Genomic DNA, 20,365 nt, shown 5'->3' with positions numbered 1-20,365 from the left:
GGTTGTCACATGTGCTCCAGTGATGAGCATGTGCTGCTCTACCTCCAGCAGGTATATCTCTAGATGGATATGAAGCATGGTATTCACGTGTGCTCCAGTGATGAGCATGTGCTGCTCTACCTCCAGCAGGTATATCTCCAGATGGATATGAAGCATGGTTGTCACATGTGCTCCAGTGATGAGCATGTGCTGCTCTACCTCCAGCAGGTATATCTCTAGATGGATATGAAGCAGTGTTGTCACATGTCCTCTAGTGATGAGCATGTGCTGCTCTACCTCCAGCAGGTATATCTCTAGATGGATATGAAGCACTGTCGTCACATGTCCTCCAGTGATAAGCGTGTGCTGCTCTACCTCCAGCAGGTATATCTCTAGATGGATATGAAGCATGGTTGTCACATGTCCTCCAGTGATAAGCATGTGCTGCTCTACCTCCAGCAGGTATATCTCTAGATGGATATGAAGCACGGTTGTCACATGTGCTCCAGTGATGAGCATGTGCTGCTCTACCTCCATCAGGTATATCTCTAGATGGTTATGAAGCAGTGTTGTCACATGTCCTCTGGTGATGAGCATGTGCTGCTCTACCTCCAGCAGGTATATCTCCAGATGGATATGAAGCACAGTTGTCACATGTGCTCCAGTGATGAGCATGTGCTGCTCTACCTCCAGCAGGTATATCTCTAGATGCATATGAAGCACTGTTGTCACATGTCCTCCAGTGATGAGCATGTGCTGCTCTACCTCCAGCAGGTACATCTCTAGATGGATATGAAGCACTGTTGTCACATGTCCTCAGGTGATGATAAGCATGTGCTGCTATACCTCCAGCAGGTATATCTCTAGATGGATATGAAGCACTGTTGTCACATGTCCTCCAGTGATAAGCATGTGCTCCACAACTGCTTCCTCATCTGAAAATTCAGGAAACAAACCTCCACTACTAAGACCAGTGTGACGACAGATCATTAGAAGAAAGAAGAAACAGCATAGTTAGAGAAATGTTTTCAAACTCTTTGCTACCAGAACATCAAACCATTGTTTGAATTCAGAAAGGTTTATTGAATACTAATTTCACAAAAGTAGAGATTTACATTTTCTGTTCAAGACAGAGATGAGACCCCCCAAAAAGAACCTTATGACAGTGAATAGCGCCACTTCCCAGCCGTGAATGTACTACACATAGGACATTTATGATGCTTACAATTGGCGCAAGTTATTAGATGTTGGTAACAGGTGATTCGCTTATTCTTCATCCGAACAACCTTTCACTGCTCAATAGTACGTAAGAGAGATCTAAGGTATCTTCTTGTTCATCATGTGTATCGTCTCGTTTACTTGGATACGTGACGGGCTGGTGAAGTGTCCATCAGTGCAATGAAGGATCCAGAACATTCTTTGGTCATTTTTGCAGAGTTGCAAATGGCCATTTTAAAGCAGGATTGTGAGCATGCGGGGTTGGATTATGGAAGGAGAAGGTGTCCCTCCTCCGGGGTTGTGCATCTTGTTGACGGATTCCTTGTAGACAAGCATTTCATAGGTAGAGGCTCAGATGCTGGCTACAGTTTCTGCTCACTTTGTTTCTCCTCTTGTGAAACCACTTTGCCGTCAACCACGTTCTGGATGATGGTCTTTACAACGCGGCTTCTGACGCTGTCTGGGGCTAAAACGAAGAAGAAACATGGAGGTGAAATATGGAACACAGGAAGGGTGCCTCTGAAGAACAAATGATGAGGAGGGAAACAAAGAGGGCCATGAGCATGTGAAATGGAGTGTGGAATTCTGCATCAAACCATGAATCAGGATTGCCATTTTTCCCTCACATATCCATTCATTTGTGTATCTACATTCAATCATTTCATTTGTAAAGCGCGCTACTTACCCTTGAGGGTCTCAAGGCGCTGAGGGGTGGGGAGTGCCGTTACTGTTCATTGAACGTAGATAGGTAAGTCGGCTTCTGAATCGGCCAGAGAAGTGTTTCATTTGAAACCAGGAAGTGCTCCAAATGAAACTGGTCAAAGAAAATCCTACATCATCCTCAAGTAGGCTTTGTTCCCAGGGCACTTGTTCCCTGTGAATATGTTAATGTTTATGCCCGATAATCATGGAGACATGATGTGCCTCCTGTTGAGATCCCTTTGGATGCTTGTACTTCCCTGGGCTATCCCAGTGGGTGGTTGTGTCTCATGTAAATATTATATTTGTAAGTGTGGGATGCTCTTGTTGGTTCATGTCCCACATAGAAATATTATTATTATTTTGATAGCCCTTTATCTGAAAATAGTGTTATTGGTGTAGGTCATGTCAAGATGTTAACATTGGTGAATGTCCATCGGTAGACTTTTTTTAACATTCAGGCATGTGCTTTATTAGCACATTCTATATGGTGCATATGGGTCACATGAAGCATCTACTTTTGCACGTGTCCCATTGGCGTATCCTAGTTGGTGCATCACCTCGTGTGATCATTTTGTTCAGTACCTGGGCTACATGGAAATGTTCTCATTTTTTTCAGCCGTTCGCTTGAATGTGCTAATAACAGTGCATCATCTCAATGCAAACATGCTAACCCTGGTGCATAAGAGTTTTCTAATACAGTGCTTCAAGCGAACATTATAATTGGTATATTTTCCTGATGGTGTTAACTGGTGCATATGCCTTTATGAGCAACTTCTCATCGGATGACATGGCCCTTGAGATCATTCTATGTGTGTGCATATGTGTATCGTGACAATGACATCTTTTAGAATGTGTATCATGTGAAGATCTGTGTAGGGTGTGAGCCTCGTCGGAACGTTCCAGCTGGTACAAGTGCCACCTGGGATCATTGTATTTTTACTGCCCATCTTTCATGTCTGTTGGACCCGGCCCTTCTGGCCGGTTCACCCCGAAACTTTTTGCTTTTTATTGGTGACTTGGTTTAGTGATTTTTTGGTTTCTGCGCACTTTACCGCTGTGTCCCAGGGTAAAGTGCGTGCGTGTTGTGAGGTTGGCCTGCCCTCCCATAGGAATGCATGGGGGAATGTATGTGTCCTGGTAGTTCCTGATGCGTGGGGTGTGCAGGCCCGAGTTTGGTATGTGCGGACTCGTGTGATTGAATGCTGCGCGATGATGTGTGCGGCGTGCATGTACCTAGTGTGGAAGTGCCACTTCTAGAAGTGGGCACTTCAGTGTGCAGTATGAAATGTGTGGCTTGTCTGGCGATTGGCTGGTGGAGGTCATGTGACGGACTAGGGAAATCCCCAGAGTCAGGAGGAGTCACCCAGTGGTGAATGGGAGTTTAGCATACTGATGGCTGGGGAGGAGTGTACCTGGGTCCTGAATAGGACAGGGCTTTCCCCACACAATGCTGGCGCCGGCCCCTGTGGTGCGTCTAATGACCCTAGCCCTGCCAGTGAATAGGGAGAGGGGCGGAGCAAAACATAGTGCTCAGGAACCTGTTGAAACTGGTTCACCCCTTCCCTGCACCTTCAGACAAAGGATTTACTGTATAAAAAGGGGCTGTGTCCCCTTACATTTGGTGTTCTCTTGCAGGATCATCTGGAGGGGGCCTGCTGTTGCTGGGCGCCAGGAGAGACCGCCACTGGGGACTGCCTCCCTGCTGGAGGGCCCTGTGTGCTGGCTCTGGGCCCAGCCTTTGCCCCCCTGCTCTTGGAGGACTTTCTGCTGGACCTTTTTGACTTGCAGCACCTGGGAGCGCTTTATGGGCTTTAGAGCGCTGGGAGCGCTGTTTTGCTGGACTTGCTATTCCTAAGCGCCTGGGAGCGCTTTTGTGGGCTTTGTAGCGCCAGGAGCGCTTTGCTGCTGCAGCGGGTGCCCACCCCGCATGGTGTGCTCGTTGGCGGGTGCCACCCCGCTTATTTGACTAGTTGGCTGGCGGGTGCCCACCCCGCTAGCTTGCGGTGCTTGCGAGGGAGCCTACCCCTCTACGAGCGGAGAAATCACCGCCGCGGCCGGGCTTCAGCCGGAAGTCAGGCGGCTGAGGGCGGGCCTCCGGGACAACCGGAACTTAGGGAAGGAGGGCGGGAGCCTACCCCGCCTCCTACTGCAGCGTCGCGGCTGCTCCGAGCCCCGGAGCAGGCAGGAGCCTACCCTGCGCCCCGGGGCACTCTGCCCGAGAGTGAAGACCCAGGCGGGAGTCCACCCCGCGCTGGACCGAAGAGAGAAGTGCGGCAGGACCTGGTGCGGAGGGGGCGCGAGGCACATTGTCGGTGCCTGCCCCTCCGCGTTAAGGAGAAACCTCAGAGTCCTTCCCCGGAGCGGAGAGAGAGGAGACTACGCGGGAGTCCCCCGAGCAACGGCCCCGTGAGTGTAGAGGGGCTGGGGGACTCCGCGCCTGTTCTGGGGGTGCGGGGGCAGTTTCCATAGAACCCCGTGAGGCTCCCACGATTGGCCAAGTAATTGTTTAGAGCGCAGTGCACGCTCCAACAGACGGGGGCATTATTCTCTTCGAGCCCAGTGAGGCTCCAACGTTGCTGTCTTGTGCAGAGCCACGAAGGCTCTAGGGGGCATTTTGTATGGACAGAGCCCTAGAGGGGGCCCCAGAGGCACGCCGGTGCCTGAGCTCGTTCCACAGCTGCCCAGCACTTAGTGGGCAGCTGCCACGTTTAGGTTGGGGATCTTTACGCTTTTTGGCTTGCGCAGCTGGCGCAGCTTGACTGGGACAGGGTGTCCTAGCCCTGACAAGGCCAGTTGGCCTAGGGACTGCCACAGGTGGTGGCTCATGAGAGTTTCTCGCTAATGTTCTTTCCTAGCACCTCTGAATGTTTTATGCATCATGTGTTTTCTTTTATGACACCGCTGAATGTAGTTTCTGCATCATGTGTTTTCTTTCAGAACACCGCTGAATGTTTTATGCATCATGTGTTTACCTGCCCGGCACCTCTGAATGAGTTTATGCGTCATGTGCCGTGTTATACACCTCTGAATGTTTTATGCATCATGTGTAATGTGTGCTTTCCCCTACAGGTATTGTGATACTTAGGTGATTGTGTTCCCCTGGTACCGGTGGTACTAGAGAGGTTCTGAGTCCCTGCGTGATAGTCTCCTAAGGTGGTTAGGGTTGCGTAGGTGGTACTTTCTTGTTACCAGTAAGTACTGGTTGTGTGCTATACATGTTATTTTTGTGCTACAGTAATTTTATATTTTTGTGCTAAGTTCTAAAAGTGCTAATTCCGGACAGTGGTCCATGTGGCCCTGTCCCCTGTACATACAATCCCTTGTAAATTCTGCCCGTGCCTGTTGGCACATTGTAAAGTGTGTGTTTTTATCTAATGTGTTTTATTATAATACAAAGGCTATTTTTATAGAATACCTTGTGTGGAGTTTCCTTTGTGGTGGGCCTTGGGTGTTGTTGCTGGGTGCGCGCGCAAACGCTTTACACATTGCCTCAGAGATAAGCCTGACTGCCCGTGCCAAGCTACCAAGGGGGTGAGCAGGGGTTATCTTTGGCGTGTAACTTCCTTGCCCTGACTAGAGTGGTGGTTTCTGCCTGGCTTTGGCGCAAGCCCTAGCCAACCAGAAATCCCAGTTCTAACAATGTCAATATGCTGTTATTGGCGCAGGTGAACATCTGAATGTTGGTGCACGTGCCCCATGAGAATACACCTGGGAATGTACACAATTTCAAGATTCTAACTGGTGCACATGCATCAGACAAACATTATAGTTGGAGCATGTGCATTCGGATCGATATGGTACATGCACATTTATGTGAATATTATGGTAATATTTGTAGACACTCGTGAATATTTTAATGGGAATGCATGTGTCCTCCATGCATACATTCTGTTATTGGTATCTTTCGTCATGTGACCATCCTAACATCTCTGACAAATATGCCTAGACGGAGACGACCATCGTGTACCCGGACCATCAGGCCCTCTCCAGTGTTCACTGGCTTTCTTTCAGGATTCATAGGTAGTTTTTATTTGTGATGGTCAGCTCCACATCCATCCTATAATTAAGAAACTCTCCATGGTAAGACAGAATGAGTATGTGCTTGAGGAGGTGGCACCTTATTGTATGGGAAATGAGTGAGAGAGTGAGGGACTCCCAGGGCATCAGATCCTTTGGGACCAGAGCTTCGGACCATTGTGTGTGTTTCACTGCACACATTTGGAAGATGGAAGTGAATGAATTAATTTATGAAGAAAAACAAGACACATTGTAGGCAGAGAGATCCCTGTCAGACAGTCTTGGATTTCAAGTAAGAGTGATCAGGTTTAGAGAGACATGACCAGATCTTCATGTGCCAGCAGTCAGTCTGCATGTAACACCAGGCTGAGAGGGCTAGGTGATGTGTAGGATTTCCAAGATGAGAAGTTACATAGACCAGCATCAATAGCACAGGAGGGTTTCATGTTTTGAGGGAGCCTGGGAAAAGCTGTACTCTCGCTGCATGTGAGTTGAAGTGTGTTTGCAGGTTCATAGTCTTGTCCAAAATAAAGCCCAGGCACTGGTCAGATTCGCCAATGGAGGGGTGGCAGTTCAGCACGGAGCGGAAGTTCGGCAAGGCTTGTGTTGGGATGGCGGAGTTAGCAGAAGAGCTGAGGAGGGATTAGTGCAATAGTGGTAGTTGGGAAGTGTGAGGCCAGCTTGTAATGCTGCTCACACTCCTGGACAGCCAGGAGGCATGGGTGGGAAAGCCATTCATTTAACCTCACCATCTTCTGATGGACTGGGCTGCCCTGAGGATGGGGATGTTCTTGTTCAGGGAGGTGTCTCTCAGACGTTAAGTTTCTTTACTAAATTCAGTAAAATGTGGTCCCTCCTCCCCGTTTATCAGGCATCTTTCTAGCTTCTCCCGCTGGTTCAAATAGTAAAGCAATGCTGGCCCTTCATGGGCACCTATAAAAAGATCATGTTTAGGGATGTGCAAAATGTGTGTTGTTTCCTTTTATGAAGTTATGCAAAGTTCCACAAAAATGTACGAGAAATGAGGTGAAATCTAAAAGCAGCATTCAGCACTTTCATTGTCTGGATGGGCATCCTTGGGCCCTTTTGGACACACATTACACCAAAAAACAGGGAAAAAAATCACCAGTGCCATGAACAATAGTCGCTCGCGTTCTGTGATTTGTGCTGTTTATGTGCTCCCATGCTAATCTGTGTCACCTGCTGGAATGGCCTAATTTCGGGAATTTTGCGTAACAAGTGAAATGAAAAATTCTTGGAATGGCCAAGATTATGCCAGCAAGGGAAGGTTCACCCAGGCCTATTGATGTTCACATCAGGCAGAGCTGCCTGATGGACATTCAGCCCCGGTCACTTGAGGGCCATCAAGAGCGAGCAACTCAAAGCTTCTCATTTCAACCCCGCCCGCAGGCTCTCATCGCATCCTCTCGGCTCCCCCTCCATCACCATTAATGGGGTGTCCCTAGAGACAGTATGAATGAGCCTGTGACAGAGGACATGGGTGTGTGAGTGAAAGTGTGCTGATAGCAGAGGAGATGTGATGCTTTGATGGGGCAGATGTTTGCTTCCTGGGAGCCTTTGGTGGTTTGTAGCACTCCAGTGCTACAACAAGTGTCTTTATGAAGCTAGAAACAGGCCATTGTGAAGGCATGGACATGGAGCAAAGACAAAAGAGAGACACTCACCTTTTCTTGCCTGAGAGCTGTGACCACTGAAAGCAAACAAAAAGAGACACACGTGACTGAGTGTATTCTACTGGGTCAATTTCCAAGCACCTAGAAGCTGCAAAGTGGGAATGATCCTGGCTCTGAGTGTTCATACCTGTCCTCGCCCTCCAGCAGGCGCCGGTAGGTCTCGATCTCCTTCTCCAGCCTGGTCTTGATGTCCAAGAGTTCCTCATACTCTGCCATCTGCTGCTCCATATCGCCCCTGAGATCTGCCAGCTGCTCCTCCACCATGCTGATTTTGACTTGCAGTTGTGCCAGCTGGGCGCAGTAGTTTCCTTCTGTTTCTGCTAAGTTGCTTTCTAGGGATTTTTTCTGCCAGAGAGAAAGACAAGGGAGGGGGCTTTGAAACATTGTGATAAAGCATAAGGTAGGTTGTACGTATAGGAACACAGGGCAGTGCACTTATTAGCACTTGCTTTGGCTATGGTGGAAACATTTCCGTCTATCTGTTTCCACATGTTCTCATTGTTTGGAGAAAAGCTAGAAAAATAAGAAAATGAAATAGTGAGCTGAAGGAGAAAAGTGAAAGTAGAGAGAGGACGAACTGAGGTGGGGAGTTGATTGAGGGAGAGAGGAAAGAATGGAGAGGGAGGTTAAGGAAGTGGAGAAATTGGGTGGTAAAACTGGTAAAGTGATGAAGTTGAGAGAAGGCGAAATAAATGAGCATAGGAGGAGAGTGTAGAAATGAAGGGGATAACGGAGGATGGGGAGGCAGTAGAGTACAGTAGAATGAATAGAGAGAGAAGGGATATCACTTTGGTATAGTGCGGGAATATCAAGTTTTGCATATCGTGCAAAAAAAATATGGCTGCCAGAATAAACATACCCGGACTATATGTAAATGACACATTGAGAAATGAAGTGGCAGGAGACAGAAGAAGTACAAAGAGGTAATGAGAGTAGCCTAGCAAGAAAGGTGAAGTAGAGAGCGAAGGGCGGTAAAGATAAAGATCAGGCAGGCCAGCTGGTGAAGTAGGGTGAAATGTATGGTAAAGAGACAAAGGTGAGCTTGTCCGAATGAAAGATACAAAGAGGTGGAGAAAGGAAGGGGAGGATAGAGAGAAAGAGGCAGAGAGATAATACGGTTTTAGAGATAGAAAAATCTAGATATCGGGATAAGGACATTTACCACAATGTTCAAGGGTGAAGTTCACAGAGAGATGAGGTAGAGTGAGAGGGAAGGTAGAAAGAGATGTGAGGCAGATAGAGATATTTGAGGGGTTAGGTAGTCAGGGAAGAATAGAGATGTGCGGTAGGGTAGTAAGAGGCGTGGAAGGAAGGGAGATGTAAAAAGAGGTCAGGTAAAGAGATTAGTGAGTCAGAGAGAAAGGTGGATAGAGGGATGATGGGCAAAAACAGCTGAGCTATAGGTAAAAGGTGAAGTAGAGAGACAAAGGTGAAGCAGAGAAACAGCGGTGAGGTATAGAGACAGTATGAGGCTTAGCAAATGTTTTGAGGTACAGAGATGGATAAGTTGAGTAGATGAAAGAATGCGAGGTAAAGAGGATGAGTTGAATCAGAAAAGGTACAGAGAAACATCGCAAGGGAGAGACGGTGAAGCATTCAAAGAGGAGCATGGTAGTTAGAGCGGTGACTTACAGGGAACAGAGCTAGAAAAAGAGGAGAGGTAAGGTAGTGAATGAAATGTGAGATATCCTGAGAGGTGAGGGAAAGATGAGGATTAGAAAGATGAGAGTTACATAGCGAAACAACATAGAGATGTGTGATGAAAAGAGTGTTGAGTTAGGGAAAGCGGTGAGAGAAAGGCAGAGAGAAGTAGATCGGAAGAAAGACATAGATAGGTGAGGGTAAGAGAGATATGAGCTTGAGAGAGGTGAGGTAGGTGGAGGAGAAGAGACAGGGGTGAGATTGAAACAGAGCAGACAGCTGCAGAAAGAGGGGTGAGGCATAGAGAACGTTGAGGTAGAGAAAGGTTAGAGAGCTAGAGGTACAGAGGTAGGCACAGGGTGGTAAAGAAAGAGGTGAGGTTGTGAGAGGTTGAAAGGTGGGACAGAGAGAGGAATATTTGAGAGTGATAGGTGAGGTACACGCGGGTGAGCTAGAGCTTCGGTAGCAAAAGAGCGAGTTGTTACATGGAAATGGAGAGGTAGGTAGAGAGAAAGGGAAAGAGAGAAAGTGAGGTAGAAGATGTGAGATGAAATACAGAGGGAGAAATGGGATAGAAGGAGAGGTGAGTTAGAAACATAGAAGTATAGTGTGGTGAAGGTGACATAGAGGTAGTATGAGAGAGAGGTAGATAGAGAAATGAGGACGAGAAAACGGTGTGTATTTAGTGATTGGTGAAACAGAGACACATATGGTATGGGCAGAGTTGAAGCAGAGAAAAGTGATACCTGGAAGAGGTGGAGAGGTAGAAAAAGAGGCAAAGTAGACAGAAGGAGGTGAGGTAAAGAATACGTCTGATGGGAGTCGGAAGAGAAGCAGAGAGATAAACAGTTAAGTCCAGGTAGAACCAAGGATAAGTAGAGGGAGACAGTCAGAGAAGAAAGACAATATGAAGTAGAAAAAGAGACAGAGGTGAGAAAGAGAGAGAGATGTAACTTTAATACAAGGGCTTAGAAGGTGGAGGACTTGAAAACTGTGCAATTTGCCTGTGCCTAAAACTGTTGCTGGTTTTGGTCAGCGCCAGCTCTGCACAACTTACCTCTTTTTTCGTTAGTTTATAACTAAGGAGAGAAGCTTAGTCTGAAAAATATACTGCAGCCCAAATGTCACATGTTTGAAGAGTGATGTTTTGTAACTCTAAGAAATCAGTTTGTTAGTTGAGAGGGGTGAAAGTCCCACTCGGGCAGCAACCACAATTCTGACCAGGGTGAACGACAAAAGTCACCAAAATGAACCTGTGCTTAACCTTCTGGTAGCGTGGCTCAAAAGCAGTCAGGCCTAACTTAGAGTCAATGTGTAAAGTGTTTGAGCAGCAGGAGGTTCCTGCCATTGATTACACAATGAGCACGCATAAACCATGCTGAAGAGCACATTAATGATCATAACAAAAAATGTTTCTGTTGCTATTGTTCTGTGTCCCTATTGATTGGCATCACAACAACCAACATGAGACCTCACAACAATAGTGTGTTGGCTGCAGAGATCTGTATGTGGCCTGGAGGTCACATGCCAAATATCTAGCGAGGCGACGTACTCTTTCTTCCATCTAGTATTGACAAAAGAGCTATCACTCTCTTGGGCAATAACATTTCTGAATAAATAACTCATACTATGTAAGTTTGGCTCTTATAGTTGAAATATGTGGAGGTTGGTCACAATTGAAGAAAGGATTTATAGTCTAGTGTTGTGTCTTTATATTGAAAAAGAATAGCTGTTGCCACCTACCATCGCCAGAGCGGACTGCAGCTCAATCTCCAAGGACTGCAGGGAGCGCCTCAGCTCGGAGATCTCGCTCTTGCTTGACTGCATCTGTTCAGCCCCGGTGGAAATCTCCTGCTTGAGGTGTTTGCTCTAAGAGAGAACATAGGCAGGAGTGACCACTTGACATTTAGTGTAGGCCCATCCCCAACCCAAGGGATCAGAGTGGAATGATCTGTGAGGTCTCTGTATGGCTATTGGACACTTGGCAGAGGGCGACATGTTGGACAGAGCCTACCATGGGACTGATATTGGCATTTCAGAGGGGATTAACGTTTGGAGAAATGTCTAGGTTTGCCGATCAACCATCCATCTTATTACATTGCCCGGATGGCTTTCACCGTGATGATTCCCTCTCCTACTCACCGCCTCCAGGAACTTTGCTTCTGCATCCTGGCGGTTCTTTTCGGCCATCGCCTCGTATTGACCTCGCATGTCATTGAGGATCTTCATCAGGTCAGTGCCTGGGGCGGCATTCATCTCAACGCTGAGCTCTCCTTGGGCCCCCTGGAATCCTTTCATTTCCTATAGGAGAGGAGCGCATTTTGAGGGCATTAAACAGCGTTCATCCAAAAGGTAGAAAACAAGTGCTGGAAATGGACCAGTCTATAAGAATTTGGACCTGAACTAAGGTCTGGATGATAATATAAATACACTGATTCTGGTGCATGTGGTAACTGTGCTATCAGTGGAATCACATTTGGCAGAATTGCTACCAACATTTTGCAGTTTGCCAGTGGTAAGTCCACCTGCGGTAATTTACTGCTTGCACTAGTAAATGGTGAATTTTACATTACCACAACTGTCTAAACCAGTTTCTTCGTCATCTTTGATTTTTAATTTACAGTAATTTTCCTGTACAAAGGACTGTACATATCTCTAAATTTAAATATGAAGGCTTCATACGGGATCCATGCTTTTCAGAAAAGCTTGATATTACAAAATCAAACAGAAGAGAATCAAAATTCCCACAAATTCACCAAGACTATACAAAAGGACAGACACACACCCAGGGAACCTTTAGCTGAGTTGAAAAAGTTTCTCAGGGCTTATAATAGAATCTTCTCTATGACAAAAGTTCATTCCTTCATGCCCACATCCAAATACCCAGAATTAAAGTTTTAACTCTGTCCCTGCACGACTACCACATAGTACCAGTGCAGATGTACAATTTTCTGGAATTTGTAAAGCTTTCCAGAAGTACACCTTGAAAGCAGAGATATTAATATGTTTACTAGTATACATTAGGAAGACATTTTTAATTCCCATTATATATGTTATACAGTTATACATGTAAAACGCCATTGCTTTAGTGCCATGATCAAATTCATTTTTTCAAGAAAAAAAATCCCTATGGGAAAACACCTTTTCCGATGGATAAACCCCTTGCTCTCCACCCGCACCAGTTTTAAGGGGTGTTTACTCCTGCCCTTGGCAGGACTAGGGGGCTCATTTAGAGTTTGGTGAGTAGACCGCTATCCGCCAGGGTGGCCAAGCTCATAATTACCTTTCCCACCTTGATGGACCATCACCCTTCATGTTAAGAGATCTTCGCTAGCTTGCAAAGTTCTCTGTGCATTCGGAAGGCTCAGAACGTTTGCTAACTGGCCTCGGTGTTTAATGGGGCTGCTTAGCGTAGGTTTTTTTTACCCAAAAGCAGGAGGTTTTTTTGTAAAGCAAAATACTACTACCCCTGACAATCTGACTCCCAAGCTGTGGGAGTCATTTTTGTTTTTTTCTACCAGATTTTCCATTGTGATCCCAAGCAGAAAAAAATCAGTTTTTTTGTCAGTCTGCTCTAAATAGTGCAGCTGCTGTGATGTGCTTGCACTTACAGCTCGAGTGCACCGAGCAGTTAAAGTGAAGTTTCTGCTGGGAGAGCCAGTGGAGTTACCGCCAACAAAACATGGCGGTGTGCCTGGCTCTAAATAGTGCAGTGAACTATCAGTTTGTGAGAGAGGGTTCTCCATCACATTTCTGCCCCCATTTTAAATGATGCCCTAATTCTCCAATCATTTTAAGGTGAGGAGGAGTCTGGGATTTCCTACAAACTTTCAAGTTCCAATGTGAGCCCCAACTTTCAATGCGAACTTCCGCGTGGCGCTCCCACTTGCCTTTTCTTGATTGGGATTTTCTCACATCATTACTCCATTCTAGGGGTAATATTACACATGAACATTGCTATGTTTTCTATTGAATTTCCTGACATTGCTATCACTCTATATAATCAAAGCACCACTATAATTTGAGTTCTTCGCAATTTGCAAATCTGAGGTTGATAGAAAGGGCCTCGCAGATGCCATGCCATCCTATTAAATGCAAGAGTTCACCACTAACCGTGGTTATGAATGCCTCTATAGTTTGCCATTTCCTTTGTCTAGCTTTAGAATCAAAACTTACCTGTTCATGGTTCTTTTTTAGGGAAGCCAGCTCCTCTTGCAGGCTCTCGACTTGTCCCTCAAGGTCCGACTTGGACGAGGTCAACTCGTCCAGCACCTTCCGCAGTCCATTGGTATCGGCCGCCACGCTCTGGTGCATATGTAACTCATTCTCATACCTGGGCAAAAATGACGAGATTTATGCGGCTGTCAACGATGGTCGGTGAAGTGTTTGTGAACATTTGCCTTATGGTGCAATGTCAGTAGCCACAAGGAGGCACCATACTGCAACAAAGGACCTTGAAAATGGCTTTGTTCTCTGGGCACTCATCCTCCCCAGATGCAAATTGCCAACTTTGCCTTAGCCGTGTGTCAGACCTGTGGTCAATGTACCCACCTCCTGTTTTAACAGCGTAATAGGACTGCTTTATTACATTCAGCATCAGAAACAGTATTGAGACATATTTGTAAAACATGTCTGAGCCTGGAGGTAGCAGAGAGCTGCACATACAGCATTACTTAACCTCACAGCACTAAGATACCTCACAAAAAGTGCAAGAGGATACCCCTATAGCCATAAACAAAATATTGAAAAATTGCAGAAATGAATAAATGTTTATTTTTTCACCCACCTGGTGACATTTTCATACATGTTATAGAAATCGGTGCGAAAACAGCTAGTCACGGCTTCATATTATGGCTGGAAATTGCCACATGTGTATAGTTGCCTGAAATAACTGCTAATCTTGCCCACATTGATGTTATTCATTTTATTGGCTAGAGAGTGATGGAAGGCTGAGTCATCCTTGACTGAGTTCCAGCCTGTGAATTTTAGGTCCCACATTGGTCTGTGCAGTTGGAACCTTATCCCACCAGTGTGTGTCTGTCAGTTGTAAGCTATCCACAGATGCCTAGTGGCAGAACAGAACCTAAATGTGTTGTTGAGGTAAATAGGGGAAGCTTGAGATATTTGAAAGAAACTCTTTTAACCACTGGTAAAAATTACAGTCAAGAATAGCTGAGGCAGAAGAAGAACTAGGCAGACTCAGCAATTTTAGCAGCCGTGTTTTGAATACGCTTGAGCTTCTTCAAGACATTTTTGGAAGCTCCTAAAAAGGAAGATTTGCAGTAGGCATGGCCGCTGCGAACAGTGGCATGAACCACGATGTGGCTAGCCAGAGGGGAGCCGAGGAACTATTCTGGAGGTTTATTACTTTCCCCATGCAATTTCAGATGGAATTTTTAGACAGCACTTCAGCCAAAATGCTGAACAGAATTATACCAAATTTGGGGAGGGGCCAGTGAGGGGTAGATTATTTCTGAGAAAGCAAGTTTATTCTGATTTAGTATAAATCCATTCATCAGTGTTTGAGAAGTTAAGGTTACACATTTATAGATATCTTGATAGTTGGACTGAAAGTTAAAAAAATCAAGCCATCGGATTGGCAAAGGGGACTTTCTTAAAGTGAGCGCTCTGATTGGCTGGCCGCAACATGAACAAAAACATTGAGGCAGCCGTTACAGGACTTGTCCTGTAAATATTTTACAAAAACGATTTAAGGGGGCAGGGTAGGGATACCATGACCCCCTAGCGCTTTTATGGAGTTGAGGAAAGATTTTTTCGAAAAATGTTTTTGGGGGTTTTGTGATCCGCATAACTACTGTGGGATCAGCCAAAAAAACTTTTTTTTAGTATTGCACAGGTTGTACTGGCTTACAGTGTAAATTGAATAAGAGATTAGTGGATGATGTCACCAAGTGATGCCATCAATTATGTCAATGAACATGTTATGAGTGATATAATTGAATAATATTAATACAAAGTGGGTCAAAGCAATATATAAATATGTATGACACGCTCAGTTTCTGGACAGTGAAAACATGAAGGGGCGGTCGAGAGCACATCAGTGTGAACCGTCGCATCATAATGCAAACCCTCCCCTAGAACTCCAAAGTAAAGATGTAGTTCAGGGGGATGCTGTCTGGCACTAGATGACGTAGCATCAATTTCATAATAGAAGAAGGTGGCAATAAAATAGAGTGATACCACCACAACGCGCGTCAGCGACCCCTGTCTGTGTGGTCCACAGCGCGTGATTCATTTGTGTCACAGTGATGTAGAATATAAACCGCTCCCAGCAGGTTAGAATGGGCATATTGACCTGTTCTGATTTTTAATGAATGCTGGAGGTATGCAATAAAATAGAATGATACCACCACAACGCGCGTCAGCGACCCCTGTCTGTGTGGTCCACAGCGCGTGATTCATTTGTGTCACAGTGATGCAGAATATAAACTGCTCCCAGCAGGTTAGAATGGGCATATTGACCTGTTCTGATTTTTAATGACTGCTGGAGGTATGCAATAAAATAGAATGATACCACCACAACGCGCGTCAGCGACCCCTGTCTGTGTGGTCCACAGCGCGTGATTCATTTGTGTCACAGTGATGCAGAATATAAACTGCTCCCAGCAGGTTAGAATGGGCATATTGACCTGTTCTGATTTTTAATGACTGCTGGAGGTATGCAATAAAATAGAATGATACCACCACAACGCGCGTCAGCGACTCCTGTCTGTGTGGTCCACAGAGAGTGATTCATTTGTGTCGCAGTAATGCAGAATATAAACCGCTCCCAGCAGGTTAGAATGGGCATATTGACCTGTTCTGATTTTTAATGACTGCTGGAGGTATGCAATAAAATAGAATGATACCACAACGCGCGTCAGCGACCCCTGTCTGTGTAGTCCACGGAGCATGATTCATTTGTGTCGCAGTAATGCAGAATATAAACTGCTCTCGGCAGGTTATTAAGGGCATATTGACCTGTTCTGATTTTTAATGAATGCTGGAGGTATGCAATAAAATAGAATGATACCACAACACGCGTCAGCGACCCCTGTCTATTTGGTCCATGGAGCGTGATTCATTTGTGTCGCAGTGATGCAGAATATAAACTGCTCCCAGCAGGTTAAAATGGGCATATTGACCTGTTCTGATTTTTAATGAATGCTGGAGGTATGCAATAAAATAGAGTGATACCACCACAACGCGCGTCAGCGACCCCTGTCTGTGTGGTCCACAGCGCGTGATTCATTTGTGTCGCAGTGATGCAGAATATAAACTGCCCCCAGCAGGTTACAATGGGCATATTGACCTGTTCTGATTTTTAATGAATGCTGGAGGTATGCAATAAAATAGAATGGTACCACCACAACGCTCGTCAGCGACCCCTGTCTGTGTGATCCACAGGGCGTGATTCATTTGTGTCGCAGTGATGCAGAATATAAACTGCTCCCAGCAGGTTACAATGGGCATATTGACCTGTTCTGATTTTTTTTTTTTTTTTTTTTTTTTTGAAACCGTTTATTGCAATCTCAAATATATACAGGTATGGGCCTACAACCTTCCGGCCGGCCGCTAAAGTGACGATAACAAATGACATACATACAATGAGGCACTTGGCTTTGCATAGACACTAAGGCAGGAGGTATCAACAACGCGGGCCATATGGCTCTGAGCCCACAATACGGTTTCATTTTATACAACACAACAACATAAATAAACACACACCCGCAAGGCAACCCACGATCGAAAGTGGCAGCACGTGCTCCTCAAATGGGGGACCCCAAACCATCCACTGAAAACCCCCGAGAGGGGAAGGGAAACAGGTCCGGGACTGGGAGAACACTGTGCTCGGAACTGAGGGAGGGAGTAAACTAGGGGGATGGAGCTGGTGAAGCGGGAGGCAACAACGGCGTCTCGCAGATATCCCCGCGGTAGGCGTTCCAGGGGCCCCATATCTTCACCCATGCCCCAGGCTTACCCCGCGCCACATACACCACCTTTTCTCGGAACATGCACCAATCCATGTGTTCTTTCCAGGCCGACACCGCCGGGGACCTCTGGGATCCCCACAGCTGTGCAACGTCCCGTTTAGCCACCATATAGCCCAGAGTCACCCATCGCGTCTGCGGAACCGAGTAATCGGTCGGTTCCCACACATTCAGCAAACATCTCCTCGCTTCAGGCAACAGCGCGACATGCGTAACCGCTCGCAGGACCTCATGCACACCACGCCAGAATCGCTCCACCCTCGGGCATTCCCACAAAATGTGCAAAAAGGTCGCTGAAGCACCACACCCACGCTTACACAATCCGGCCTCGGCATAGCCCATACGCAAAAGCCTTGGCCCCGTCATGTACACCCGGTGGAGTATCTTAAGCTGGACGAAACGAAGGCGAGCCGGGATGGCCACCTCCTTCGGAGAGGCCACCGCGGAAATCCAGTCCTCGTCGTCCAACTCCAGCCCATCGGCAACCCAGGCCTCGCGGAGGCCAGTCAGTAAGCCCGAGCGATCATTTATCAATTTCTTGTAAATGAGGGAGATCGTGCTGTCCGGAACATGGCCATCTAGCACTCGATCCTCCAGGGGGGAGGACTCCGGGATGGAGGCCACGTCTGGGAAGACGGAGCCCAGTGCGTGACGGACCTGCAGGTACCGAAAGTATTCACTGCCCCGCAGCTGAAACTCCGCCTGCAACGTCTCGAATGTTTTAAATCCTCCCCTCGTCCAGAGATCCCCCACTGTACTGATGCCTATCGTGTCCCACTGCTCAAAGCCCTTCGAGGTCCACAGAGAGCCCAACCTCTCAGACGCATACAGCGGTGACGCCCGGGTCAAACGGTCCTTCCAGCCCATAGCTGCATTAGCCGCGTGCCATACTCGCACCATGACACGCGTGGGTCCCGTCAAGCGGGAATCGGGCACACTAGCGTAGAGCGCTCGATTGTAGTCGCCACCGGGCAGGAGCATCTTGTCCATTTCAAATGCCGGGTTTAGGGCGGGCCCATAGAGGCCATGAGTAATTGCAGCTAACTGGGAGGCCCAGTAATACCGTTTAATATCCGGGAGGGCAATCCCTCCGTCGTACCACTGGAGCGTCAACTTTGCCAAGGCTATACGCGGCCTCCCGTCCCAGAACAGGCGGCGCTGTAAACCTTCCACTTCACGGAAGTAGCGCGCTGGGACCAAGTCCATAGTGTTCTGGAGAGCGTACAGGAAGCGCGGCAGTGACATCATCTTGAACAACGCCGCCCGGCCGAGCGGCGAAAGTGGCAAGCGCCTCCAGCGCGCGACATCCTCCTTCAAGCGCTGGAGGGGGGGAAGCAAATTTCGCTCGTAGCGGGCCACCGGGTCCAGCGTAATGTAGACACCCAAGTATCGAAATCCCTCCGAGGCAATCTGGATCGGACAGCCCCGCGGGAGGACAGGAGCCTCCCCGGAAAGCACATAGACACAGGATTTGGCCCAGTTGATGACAAGGCCTGAATTGCGGCCAAAAGAGTGCAGAACATCGACCAGGACAATCAGTGATTTGCGCGGGGAGGCTAAGTACAAAAGGATGTCGTCTGCATAGAGAGACACGCGGTCCTCATACTCAGGGGTCCAACGGAGACCTCGGATAGAAGGGTGCCACCGCAGCCACTCTGCCAGGGGTTCCAAGGCCAGTGCGAACAGGAGCGGCGACAGGGGGCAACCCTGTCGCGTGCCCCGTCCCAGCACGAATGGGGCCGAGACTCGACCATTCACCACCACCTGCGCAAGTGGGTCCGAGTACAACAATTTGACCCAGCTGATGAAACCCGGCCCAAAGCCAAATTTCGCCAGCATCGCCCAGATGTACGGCCACTCGAGTGTGTCGAACGCCATAGTGGCGTCCAAAGACGCCAAGATGGCCGGCTCCCGCACGAACGGAACACGCGCTAGCACGCCGTGCAGGCGTCGCAGATTAAGAGCCGTATTGCGATGGGGAATAAAGCCGGACTGGTCTTGGTGGACCAGGTCGCCCACCACGCCGACCAGCCGGTTGGCGAGCACCTTGGCGAGGATTTTAGGCTCCGCATTCAAGAGCGAGATAGGCCGATAGGATGTGACCCGGTCTCGAGGTCTCCCCTCCTTGTGGATGACCACGATGGTAGCCAGACGCTGGTCCGGCGGGAGGGAGCCCCGCGAGTGGGCAGCAAGGAACATTGCGCGGAGGTGGGGTGCCAGTACATCCGGTCGCAGCTTGTATAACTCGATAGGAATGCCGTTCGGGCCCATGGCCTTGCCAGAAGCGACCGAGCGGATGGCGAGGGCGATTTCGTCCGAGGTGGGGGCGGCATCCAGCAACTCCCTGTCCTCCACAGAAAGGGAGGGGAGCGCGATGTCACGCAGCAGGGCATGGGAATCCTCCTCCGAGCAGGGAGAAACCGGGGAATATACCTCGCGGAAATAATCCGCGAAGCAAGAAACAATGCCTTCCGGCTCAATGGCACGCACGCCATCCGTCCTCTCAATCAGCGGGACCACACGACTCGCTCTCTCCTTCTTATCCAACCACGCAATCAACTTGCCCGCCTTATCACCCACATCATACAATCGCCCCTGTTGCTCTCTGCTGAGGCCCCTGGCCGCCTCCGCGACGAGGGCCCTATAGGCCGCCTGCTTAAGGTGCAGAACGTGAAGCGCAGCGTCAGTCACCCCACTCCCCAAATCACCCTCCAATTCAGTAATTTCGGCCTCCACCCGGGTCACCTCCTCCTGTGCGCGCCTCCGGGCATGGGAAATAAAGGAGAGGGCCTCCCCTCTCAGCACTGTCTTGAAAGCCTCCCACAGGGAGATAGCCGACAGGACTGACCCCACATTCTCCTCGAAATACCGTTGCAAGGATTTAATCAAGTCAGCGCGAATAGTGGGGTCGCGCAGGTACCAAGCGTTGATTGGAGGTACCCTGCCCTCCCCCCTCGGGAAGACATCAAAGTGCAACAGGAGCGGGGAGTGATCTGAAATGCCCCTCGCCAAATGGCGCACCTCCCCCACCCTCCCGGCATAGGCCGCAGGGACAAGGATATGATCAAGCCGCGAAAGGCTACCATGGGCACCCGAATGGAAAGTGTACTGCAGCTGAGTGGG

General features: G+C 48.1%; 1 protein-coding gene across 1 annotated transcript in view; it reads right to left on the bottom strand.

Moving 5' to 3' along the window:
- Positions 1-1,038: 1,038 nt before the first annotated feature.
- LOC146869520 (keratin, type I cytoskeletal 12-like) overlaps positions 1,039-20,365 on the bottom strand; it is a 28,746-nt gene continuing 9,419 nt past the window's right edge. Inside the window, exons 3-8 of the mRNA XM_085603583.1 lie at positions 13,428-13,584; positions 11,394-11,552; positions 10,995-11,120; positions 7,738-7,955; positions 7,602-7,627; positions 1,039-1,663 (exon numbers count right to left, since the gene is read on the bottom strand). Coding sequence (XP_085459709.1) covers positions 1,560-1,663; positions 7,602-7,627; positions 7,738-7,955; positions 10,995-11,120; positions 11,394-11,552; positions 13,428-13,584 — 790 coding nt within the window. The 3' untranslated portion in view covers positions 1,039-1,559. The remainder of the gene's footprint in view (positions 1,664-7,601; positions 7,628-7,737; positions 7,956-10,994; positions 11,121-11,393; positions 11,553-13,427; positions 13,585-20,365) is intronic.

Source organism: Triturus cristatus, chromosome 1_1 (assembly GCF_964204655.1).
Source record: "Triturus cristatus chromosome 1_1, aTriCri1.1, whole genome shotgun sequence".
NCBI classification, from domain to species: Eukaryota; Metazoa; Chordata; class Amphibia; order Caudata; family Salamandridae; genus Triturus; species Triturus cristatus.
The sequence above is the reverse complement of the archived record's forward strand: the minus strand, read 5'-3'. Positions and strand labels throughout refer to the sequence as shown.